At 37.2% G+C, this 12,429-nt stretch overlaps 1 protein-coding gene across 1 annotated transcript in view; it reads left to right on the top strand.

Moving 5' to 3' along the window:
• Window positions 1–4,206, top strand: part of LOC120526446 (M1-specific T cell receptor beta chain) — a 52,922-nt gene extending 48,716 nt beyond the window's left edge. Inside the window, exons 4-6 of the mRNA XM_039749613.1 lie at window positions 1,784–2,110; window positions 3,095–3,201; window positions 3,951–4,206. Coding sequence (XP_039605547.1) covers window positions 1,784–2,110; window positions 3,095–3,201; window positions 3,951–3,974 — 458 coding nt within the window. The 3' untranslated portion in view covers window positions 3,975–4,206. The remainder of the gene's footprint in view (window positions 1–1,783; window positions 2,111–3,094; window positions 3,202–3,950) is intronic.
• The last annotated feature ends 8,223 nt before the right edge of the window (window positions 4,207–12,429 follow it).

Below are 12,429 nucleotides of genomic sequence, written 5' to 3'. Positions count from 1 at the left end.
TGGATAATTATACTTAAAATCGTATTTCACAGTTTAAACTTCAGTATATTCTATGTTCAGTATATGTAACTATTTTATATGTTGGCTGTTATAAAAAAAAGTAATTACCCCATTTATTTCTATAATAAAATATCCTATCTATCTATCTATCTATCTATCAAATTTAGCAAAATATGTTATTGTGCTTACAGGCAAAAAAATAATAATATAAATATAATAAAATAATACCGATCTTAATACATAACAAAATAATAGGTAATACGGAACATGGTATGAAACCATACGATCCAGTAATTAACTTTATATATATATATATATATATATATATATATATATATATATATATATATATATATATATATATATATATATATGACAGCAGTCTTTTTAAAAAAGCATAATATTCTAAATAGTTGCAAATATCCATTAAGTGTTATATTAATATATTATTTTTTGTAAATAATGCTAACTGAGTGGGGTGGAGGAGTAAACAATTGATAAGATTAATAATAATAATTATTATTAGATCACTTACACAGCTTTTCTTTTTCATATATATATATATATATATATATATATATATATATATATATATATATATATATTCATGGCATTCCTAGTCTGAATTACTGTCTGATTGCATGGGTGGTTACCTACCAGGTAACGCTTGTGGTTGGTCAGCAAGTCGGCTAACATCCACCACGGTCTTTCAGCTGCGAGAAGCAGATCATAGAATGGTTGAAATAGTTTACTATAAAAATATTGCATATATATATATATAATATGTATTGTTTTAAACATGATGCAGATAACAGTTAATTACATAAGCTAAATAAATTTTCAATAGCCTGAGGTGAACAGGTTCCTTGCCTAAGGATTGTTTTTATAATATGCCTATGCTTAAGTGGTTTTGGAAGTATAGGGTGGATGGATATAAGAAATAAATAAATAAAAAAAAATTAGCTTAAATGTTGACCTTCAGTTTTTTTTTTTAATGAATAGGCTTTGTCCTCCTGTAATCCTCAATTACATTAAACATTTTTGAGAATGTTTTCTTAAGTAAAGGAGAACACAAACACCTGAATAAACTAGTTAGATTCATCCTGAATTTGTGGTATATACTTACACTTCAGTTTGTACCAATCAGACAGAATGAGTTTGTGACTATTACATTATAATACTTTAAATAAGTTACCTACATTTAAATAAGAACAGAGCAGTGTTTAGAACTGTGAATTTTACGATGTGAATTGAAAAAATATAATCGGTGTTATCATTAAAGAGAGATCAACGTTCGTACTAGACCTTAAGAAAAAATCAAACGAATGGGAATGAAAAACGTACCGGAAAAGAGAATAAGTGTAATATTTCTTTTGGTGAAATTAAATAGTGAGTGCCTGTTTTTAGTACAGTGTTACTTGAATGACAAGCAATAAAATGCGTAACATCTTAAATATTCTGTTTATGTTGCATTTAATTTTCAAATGATTTATCCATTAATTACATAGTGCACTGGGCTAAAAACCGAGCCTTTAATAAAAATATATTCAAGTGGACATTGAATTTGAAGCAAATAGCTAGGACAGTTAACCTGGAGAAAAAATAGACTCTGTAAAGTTCCCCTAAACTTCCTGAATAAGTCTGTATTGAAAAAAGAATTCAAAAACTATATATATATATCCTGGGTCTGTTTTGTGTGTCACAAAGTAGTAGTGGCAGTAGTAGTTGTAGTAGCAATAATAATAATAATAATAATAATAATAATAATATTTTCCTTCCACAGAACGAAGTATTGCTGAGCCTCATGTTAAAATACTTGAGCCAGTGCCATACAAATCTAATGAGTTTGTGACTCTGGTGTGCCTGGCCTCTGACTTCTACCCTGACCATATTGAACTGACATGGGAAATCAATAAGAAGAAAACAACTGATAATGCAAAGTCTGATTATAAAGCAGTCCAATCAAAGGATCAAACATACAGAATAAGCAGCAGACTGAGGGTGTCAAAAAAGGTTTGGTGCAATGCAGATAATGTGTTCACCTGTGTGGCCAAGTTTTACAATGAGACTGATAACGCCATATACATAACAGATCATGTCAGTGGAAAAGGTAAGGACTCAACATCAATCCAACACAGTTTACTGTGATTATGTCTGTTAAAGTTCACATTAAGGCCCAATTCTAAAAGCGTATGAATTTAAGAAGAAATCAAATTATTTAACAAAAGTTTTGTTTTGAAAGGTGTACATTACTTTTAAAATACCATACGTTTACAAAAGGAACCAAACCCTTTCAAGTTAATTTATAATAATTAGAAGACATATGCTGCAACATAAAAAAAAATATATATATATATATTTATATATATATGTTTGCATGTATGTATATATACAGTATGAGCATTTATTCATTCATCATTTCATATTTTTCACAAAGATGCCCTGCTAGATTAAAAGATTTTGATTATGCAAATAAACAAAAGGTTTTCCCATCAACACAACAATATACATCACATTACAAATTCCATGTGTTGTTAATAAAAAATCAATTTCTTTTTTAATTAGCTGCTTTTATATGTGAATAGACACACTGCACAGGAGTAATTGTTGTGAACAAATAAATGAATAATACAGAAATGTAAACTAATAAACTCCAATAATAATAATACTGAGTATTCACGCACCTTGACATAGCCCATTTAACTGAGATATTATGCAGTTAATGAGATTTAGAAGTCATGCAATTAAAGTGTTGAATATTATTTTTCCCTATTCTTAGGTTCTTGTTGGTTTTCTTTTTGTTTTCAATAGTTCAAAATACCCATTACATTAATTGTATACTTTATATATAAGTATATTATGCATTTGTGTGCAAACATACATGTTTATGATAGATAGATAGATAGATAGATAGATAGATAGATAGATAGATAGATAGATAGATAGATAGATAGATAGATATGTAAGAGTGATTACTTGAACAACTAAAAAAAATATCCAATTTTTTACACCATCAATTAATAAAAATTCTATGATACACCTTTGGTGACAATGACACTTACAAATATTTGTTTCTTTTTTATTATTGTTTTAGGCCAATTAAACAAAAATTTGAAGAGCACGAAGTTTGCATATATTCTACTTTTGTGTAAAAGTTGTTTCTATGCGCTGATAATCCTTTTCCTCATTTGGAAATTAAAGGTAAGTGTGTTTATTCTTTGCCACAATTGTAACATTAGAAATTCCTTCTTCTAAGTGTATGTAAATCCTCATATGCCCTACTTCTTAATATCAATTGACTAACCATATTACTTTTCAGTACATTACCTTTTTGTTTCAAATATTTATTACTATTACATTTATACATGTATTAGCTGTGGTGCCTATCTAAGATGGGTTGAAATCTAAATTATCAACATAGACCGCAAAGTTAATGTTTGCAGTGTACCATCTATATGAATGTATTTTGTAATGCCTGTAGGAATAAAATGCATTGCATTTGTCATTCCAACAGATGGTGTATCACTAATATTTGTAGTATTAAAATGTGTTACTATGAATGTTTGAGATGCACCATCTTTTGAAATGACAAATGCAATGCATATGCCTCGGTTACATTTTGTGATGTGTCATCTGTTGGAATGACAAATGCAATGCATTTCTTTCTTCAAATGTGTGTGAGGTACCATCTGTTGGAATGATAGAGACACTGCATGCAGATGGACACACTGATAAACAGACGCTTATATTAATAAGCTGGGTAGCTTACTTTAAGCTATGATATTGATACAGTTTTACACATCTTCATTCAGTCAAACTACTATGCTATTAGCAGATTTAGAATGCTCCTCAATTAATCACAACACTAGGGTTGCCTTTAAACAGGAATGTGCCATAATTCTGTGTTTTTGATTTTTAAAAGTATAACTATATTTTAAACTTTCTTTCAGCATTCTTCAAGAAAACAATCATAAAAAGGAACAATCTACTGAAAAAGTGAAGAATATTATGATAATTTCTTAATGTTACCTATGATAAAGCCTTTTTTTGAAAAAACAAACAAATGAGCTTAATGGACGGATTGGTCACCTCTTGTTTGTCAAATTTATTATTTTCTTATGTTCTAATGATAAAACTTCAATGTAATCAACAGAAAACTCAGCTTGTTTGATATATATTACAAAATAAAATATATACGTGTTTCTACTTGTGTTTTATGTATACTGCTTTATTATTATTAATTATTATTATTATTATTATTATTATTATTATTATTATTATTATTATTATTATTATTAATGTTAAAATGAAAGTATATTATTTATAATTCAGTGCATCCAGTCTTAAAGGACTTACAAGAATATTCATTCCAGTGTTTTTTTAGTTCAATGTATTATTAAGGTGACTTTCACAGGGCTGCAGATTAAGTCATGTTGCATCAGATTCATCTTTCATCCTTGTAATTTTTGAATCAACAGCTTAGTTGCTTTGGTACACTTCAGGCTAAATTCACAGCAAATGGGCCTATCAGCATCAATACTTTAAAATAGAAAGCCATTCTGGTGAATGGAAAGCCCATATTAGTCGAAGGGTTTGTAAATTAGAGATATGAGGGGTAGATCTGTCTAATCAGTGCAGATGAAGTAATTATATTCAGGAAACCAGAATTATAGAGGAAGATAAAGTTTAGTGGGCTGGTTGGAGAATTAGCACTCTTTTCAAGTCGATTTGTGTCAAGAAATGTTTGCTGACTCTAACTGTTGGCATTCCTGCTTCAGGCAGCAGGGAGTGATCCATGGCTATATTTTGAATTGGTAGTGAGCTGCAGAGAGGTAAATACTCTTTTAGATTTTAACAGAACAATAGTCAGATATTTCTTGGACCAAAGCACTGAGAAAAAATTAGTCTAAAGAACAACGCCAAAACATTAATCCAAAATTAAAAAAAAAAAAAAAGATCAACGCTAAGGTTAAAGTGCTAAAACAGTCCTTACTCTAGCAATTAATTTGTTCTTTTAATTTTCCAAGTCCTAAAGTTGAGACCTGCTTAATCCAAGAAACCATCTTCTATATCAGCACCAAAATGTTGTTACAATTCCCATAGCGAATTTATCACATGCCTAGCAAGCTAACAGCATCATACCAACAAGACAGACAAATAGTGGCTTCCCAAAAATCTAGAGACTGAAAATAATACATCCCATTGTTATACATCTCATCTCTTCTCATCATTTGAAACTTCTTCTCCAGGTGAGGGTCGTGGTGGAAATAGTCTAAGCAGGTGAGACCAGACTTCCTTGTCCACGGCTATAGATTGAAATTCTTTCTGAGGAATTCCCAGGTATTTCTAAACTAGAAAGAGATATAATTCCTCCAGCATGCTTGGGGTCTGCAACAGGGTCTCTGCCTAGTGGGACATGCCCCGAACAGCTTCAAGTGAGGGTACCCTTATAACATGCTCAAACCACTTCAGCTGGCTCCTCTCAACCTGTAGGAACATTCATTCTCTCCCAAATCGCTGAGTTTCTCATCTGATACGTGAAAACTGATACATAAAAGAGTGGCAAAAACATGGCACCAAAATAATGATAATAATGCTAATCACAAAAATAAGAGAAGTATTTAAAACAAAATAATAGTGTGTACAATTCCTTGTCTCTTGGACAGAAACTGAGTCAATCACATAGAGCTACATTTGGGACTTCCAAAGCAGCCTTAAATGAGATGACCACAGAACTTTCAGAGTGTTCCTAACCCAGAAGAAATCTCTGGATATTTTTAAAAAGCCATGTCTTTCTGGTGGACCACTGAGTTTAGAACTGATAGGTGAGTTGTTATAAGAACTTAATTAGCAGATAGGTAGTACAGGCACAACAAAGTAGGAAAGAATACCAAAGAGAGATTTGAAAATGGCCGAAGCACACCACCTGACAGGTTCCTTTTTATTTATTTATTTTTTTCATGTATTGTGTTCACCTTTCCCTTGTCTACCTTATATGTTTTTGATTAATAAACTCTCATCATTTTATTTTGACATTATTCAAAATTATTATAGAATAGCACTCAAATTGCCAATTTCACTATGCATATCCCTATATTTTTATGTAAATCCATCCATCCAATTTTTCCTTCACCAATTCAGGGGAGTGAATAGTGCTGGTCTTTCCAGCACCTTACCATCCCTGGATGGGGCACTGGTCAGTCCTAGAGATAAGTCATTCACTCTCCCCATTCATGGAGCAGTTTAAAGTTACTGATTACTGTACCCGTAATTTCTGAGTCATTGGAATATCTGAATTAAAACCAATGCAGAAATGGGGAAACTTGCAGGCTCACCATCAACAGTACCAAGACCAGCATTTGAACCCTGTGAGGCACCTGTGAGGCATCAACAGCAACAACATCAACACAATACCGCCCTGTTTGTATGCTATTGAAACATGATGAACATATATTGAAAAGTTATGTAAAATAGTTACGCACATCCATTTACTGCTTCAGAAAAAGAATGAACGAATAGAAAATAAAATTATACCCTTAAAATTATGTGTGATTGTTATTAGAACAATTAGAACAATTAGAACAATCTAGACGAGAACAGGCCATTCAGCCCAACAAAGCTCGCCAGTCCTATCCACTTGCTTCCTCCAAGAAAACATCAAGTCGAGTTTTGAAAGTCCCTAACGTCTTACTGTCTACCACACTACTTGGTAACTTATTCCAAGTGTCTATCGTTCTTTGTGTAAAGAAAAACTTCCTAATGTTTGTGCGAAATTTACCCTTAACAAGTTTCCAACTGTGTCCCCGTGTTCTTGATGAGCTCATTTTAAAATACAAGTCTCGATCCACTGTACTAATTCCCTTCATAATTTTAAACACTTCAATCATGTCACCTCTTAATCTTCTTTTGCTTAAACTGTAAAGGCCCAGCTCTTTTAATCTTTCCTCATAATTCAACCCCTGTAGACCTGGAATCAGCCTAGTCGCTCTTCTCTGGACCTTTTCTAGTGCTGCTATGTCCTTTTTGTAGCCTGGAGACCAAAACTGCACACAGTACTCAAGATGAGGCCTCACCAGTGCATTATAAAGGTTGAGCATAACCTCCTTGGACTTGTACTCCACAGATCGTGCTATATAACCTAACATTCTGTTAGCCTTCTTAATGGCTTCTGAACACTGTTTGGAAGTTGATAGCTTGGAGTCCACTATGACTCCTAAATCCTTCTCATAAGGTGTACTCTCGATTTTTCGACCGCCCATTGTGTATTCAAACCTAATATTTTTACTTCCTATGTGTAATACTTTACATTTACTGACATTAAATTTCATCTGCCACAGATCTGCCCAAGCCTGTATGCTATCCAAGTCCTTCTGTAATGATATAACGGATTCCAAATTATCTGCTAATCCACCTATCTTGGTATCATCTGCAAACTTAACCAGCTTGTTACTTATATTCCTATCTAAATCATTTATATATATTAAAAATAGCAGCGGCCCTAGCACTGACCCCTGTGGAACACCACTCTTAACATCAGCCAGTTCTGATGAGGTTCCTCGCACCATCACCCTCTGCTTCCTGTGTCTGAGCCAATTCTGCACCCATCTAAAAACATCACCCTGAATTCCCACTTCTTTTAACTTGATGCCCAACCTCTCATGTGGCACCTTATCAAATGCTTTCTGAAAGTCCAGATAAATAATATCATAAGCTCCACTTTGATCGTATCCTTTTGTTGCCTCCTCATAGAATTCCAACATGTTAGTAAAACACGACCTCCCCCTTCTGAACCCATGCTGACTGTTCAGAATAACTCCTGTCCTTGTCATGTGTTGCTCAATCTTATCCTTAATAATTCCTTCCATTAATTTTCCTGTGATGCTTGTTAAGCTTACTGGCCTATAGTTGCTTGGATCTGCCCTGTCACCCTTTTTATATAATGGGATGATATTTGCCATTTTCCAGTCCTTTGGAATCTCTCCAGTGCACAGTGACTTCCTAAAAATACGTGTCAAGGGTTTATATATGTACTCACTAGCCTCCTTAAGAACACGAGGATAAATATTATCTGGGCCTGGTGATTTGTTTGATTTCATCTTATTTAATCTGAGCAGCACTTCTCCCTCTACAATTTCCAAATCCCTCAGTACCTCCTTAGTAGTTGTGTTTACCTCTGGCAGGTTATCCACTTGCTCACTTGTAAACACCTCAGAAAAATGTAAGTTTACATTAAGATTGTGGATAACGCATGAAAGTTTGTCTTATACAAAAGGTGCAAATTGAAAGTGAAAATTATGACAAAATAATGGAAGTTGAACTTTTAAATGATGTGTATCCAAATTTATCTTCAGCAACTGAAGTTTCTTTTGAAAAAAAGCAAGTGGTTGGGGAAGTGGGGCCTGTCTGTAACATGGTATAGACAATTTACAAATGGCTTTACACTCAGCGTTTTTGTGATATGGCATAACACTGGGAAAGCCGTAGAAAACCAACACAAACCTAACAAGAAGGTCCTTAATCCTTAGCAATCATGAAAAAACAACATGTCTTTTATTATTACCTCCAAAATGATACATTCTACCTCAAACTTGTTAAGAAACATTTTTAATTATTGAGCATGAAATACATAAATTGGAAGGTGCAAACTCAAAAACACAAAAACTAGGGCAAAATGAACTTCGGTAAATACAAACAAAGAACAATGTCTTTAAAAAATAAAATTTAAAACAAAACAAAAAATAGCACTGTGCAGTGTTGTACTGGTAAGTACTTTTGTCTCATATCTTAAATGTGGACTTAGTATTCTAACCTAATCACTATTTCTCTGGAGTTTGCACATACTAACCATATCTGTTTGGACCTTCCCCGCAAAGGTGTGTTAAGATAATTGCCGACTCTAAAATAGCCATGTAGCATCTGATGGACATTTGATCCATCTGGTGCCCCTTTCCATTATTTGTTTCAGTATTTGACCCTGGTCCTACATGCCACTGAAATGGGTAAGAAGGTTATAAAATGAATGGACAAATAAAAATGAGGATAGTCTAATTGATGTAAAAGGTTTACACAATAAGGTGGCAATTCAGCATTTACATATTCTAAAGTGTCTGCCAAATCAATATTCAAAAAAGAACATTAAATCTTAACTACATCTTAAATCTCTTGTGTAGAGAGGACCCATCTACCTTTAAGTTGAAAAGGCATTTCTTACGCAGATTCTGTTGACCTTAAGAAAATAAGGCTTTATATAATGCAGATGTGTACAATGAATGCAGGACATTACATTTAGATAAGTAAAATTACTGGGCTCAACTTAACACTTTGTTTGGTTCATCATGCTTCAAATAAACAAGTTTAGAAAATGTGTCTATGGATAAAAGGTTTAACTTCATGGGAAATGATGAATGCTGTCAGAAGACACATAGAAGACAAAATAGTTTTCTCTCTCGAAAGAGATATCCTACTCTGTTTTAAAAAGAGATCGGACAAAAAGCATTGGTGTTAACTGAAAACATAACAACATTCTCAAATATAATTCACTCAGTTAAAGGCTTCAGGTTGCCACTATACCAAAAAAGTCAAATGAACTGAATGAGACAGACAGACAGACAGACAGACAGATATTCTAGTTTCAAGAAGAAATATATATTCCAGACATATATATATATATATATATTGTAACAGAATAAGATGCTTCTCACACCCTTGTACCCTCAGACTATACGTCAGACACCAGGTAAAAGTCCAAAGATGATATTTATTATAATAATAAGTGCACAAAGCACGCTCCTCTCCACAATTCACAATAACAATAAACCACAATAATAAACAATCCTCCACTCCCAGACGCTTAGCCACCCTGCCTCCCAACTCAGCTCATCGTCTGGGAGCTCCCACAGTCCTTTTATATTCCCTGACCCGGAGGTGTTCCTTCCCAACAGTCCACAAGTCCTTATTCCTTCCGGGTCAGGGTAAATAATGTTTTTCTCACCCCGGAAGCCCGTCGCTCTTCCTATGACGAACTTCCGGGTCATAGGGCATGAAGAACTCTTCGGTCCTCCCTGCAGCTCCCTCTCGTGGCCCCCATGGCATCCAGCAGGGCGGTGCATAAAAACTACATGGTCCATAATGCCCTGCTGGTCTTCTGGGGACCTCCATGCTGCAAGGAGGGCTCCACCTGGCGGCTTGGGGTATTGGCGGGTACATGGCCGGCCATATCTTACAGTATTCCCCCAGCGGCAATTATAAAGATTCGGAGCGGCCTGCCCCGAGAGGGAAGTCTTCCTCCAAGAGGACGCGTCATCCGGGCTCTGACTGCGTTGCCCCTGTCCTCGAGCAAACCTTGGGGGGACGGTGTACCTCCTGTCTCCCCGGGGACATTGGCGCCACTCGTGACCCGGTCGCTGGCAATTGTAGCACCGACAAGTCCTCCTGGTTGGCTCTTTTCCCGAGACCTGAAACATCTCGAACTCGGTCAGCTCCACCCTTTCCCCGCCAAGGAGGGTTTTCTGGCCGCCTCGCTGCTCTCCGCCCTTTTCCCACCTTGTCAGGAGACCCACGGTGTATTTCGGGATCTCCTGCTTACTTGTCGGCGACAGCTTGAGTCTCTATTAGAGAAAGAGAGCCTCTTTGCTGTTTGCATGCCCGCTGACTTTAAAGAAACCAGAGGCGGCGTCTTCAGCACCGCGATCGCCCGAGAGACAGCACTTTTCAGCTGCTCTGGTACGATCAGTGCTTCCACCGCCCTTCTGTCATCACACCACACTCGTTTGTAGGGCTCGTAGTGACTTGGCACCCGCTACTAATTAACCGCGGGCCCGCGTCACTCTGTGTCCCCTTATTCTGTACGGTACCGTAAAACTCACCTGTACCGCCAAATCAATCATAATGGGAGACTCCTGACCAAATCGCCGTAGGAATTCATCCACCCTCCTTAAAGGCGCTTCGGCCGCTGCTCCCAGATCCCCAGTGATCTTCTTTATTGTCTCCACCACCTGTAAAATTTGTGCACGGGCTGAAGCAACTTTTCCAGCTCGTGCACGCCCAAAAGTTACTTAATTCACCCGGAGGCATGCTCGAGCCATCATTAGCCTTACCCTCCGGTGGGGAGCCAATAAACACGCGCCGCTCCTGGCATCGTGCTCAGACAGGTCCCGCAAGGGAGCCTGGGATTTGGAGTTCTTTTCGAGGACCGCGTGCCGCTTTTGGCTGACTGTGATCCGTCTGTATCAATTTATCGACGGACCGATCAATCATTTCCGGACCTCCTTACCTTTTTGTAGGGATAGCGGTACTGATCGCCTCCCCTTTCCCCTTCAAAAACTCAAGTCCGTCTTTTCTTGGGCGGCCACAAACAGCTGGATACGGAACGCCACCTTCCTGGAATCCCTTGTGGTAGGTCACGGTCCTCGCCGCACCCGTAATGCGGAAGTGCTTCGGGTTACTCGCTTGCCTGAATGAGAGCGCCATCGCCTTCGGTCTGTCTTCTGCCTCCGCAGAGCCTTCGGATGGACATCTGGGAGGTATGTACATGGGACATCATGTGTTAATTTAAAAGATTATTCAGTACATTCCCTGTACATACCTCGTCGGTGACGTCCTCCTCCGGAAATCTCTCCCGAAATGTGTAGCCGCTCCATAGCTCCTCTTGAGCGCAGGCAATGCCGAGCGCTAGACCTCCGCTGTTGCTGGCGCTCTGCTTTGTCTTCTTCTTCCCCATGACGGACTTGATAAAGATGAGGTTTCTGGCGATTTTTCTGTGTGTGTCGTGACGCTGTCTTCCCGGATATTCTGTCCACAATAAATTTTTAAATTCAGGTCCTCTGCCAAACTGACGGCCAGAGAATCCTGCCGACTACGCCAATTGTAACAGAATAAGATGCTTCTCACACCCTTGTACCCTCAGACTATACGTCAGACACCAGGTAAAAGTCCAAAGATGATATTTATTATAATAATAAGTGCACAAAGCCCGCCCCTCTCCACAATTCACAATAACAATAAACCACAATAATAAACAATCCTCCACTCCCAGACGCTTAGCCACCCTGCCTCCCAACTCAGCTCATCGTCCGGGAGCTCCCACAGTCCTTTTATATTCCCTGACCCGGAGGTGTTCCTTCCCAACAGTCCACAAGTCCTTATTCCTTCCGGTCAGGGTAAATAATGTTTTTCTCACCCCGAAGCCGCCGCTCTTCCTATGACGAACTTCCGGGTCATAGGGCATGAAGAACTCTTCGGTCCTCCCTGCAGCTCCCTCTCGTGGCCCCATGGCATCCAGCAGGGCGGTGCATAAAAACTACATGGTCCATAATGCCCTGCTGGTCTTCTGGGGACCTCCATGCTGCAAGGAGGGCTCCACCTGGCGGCTTGGGGTATTGGCGGGTACATGGCGCCATATCTTACAATATATATATATATATATATATA

The sequence above is a fragment of the Polypterus senegalus genome, chromosome 3 (genome assembly GCF_016835505.1).
Source record: "Polypterus senegalus isolate Bchr_013 chromosome 3, ASM1683550v1, whole genome shotgun sequence".
NCBI lineage: Eukaryota > Metazoa > Chordata > Cladistia > Polypteriformes > Polypteridae > Polypterus > Polypterus senegalus.
This window is presented reverse-complemented; position numbering and strand designations above follow the sequence as displayed.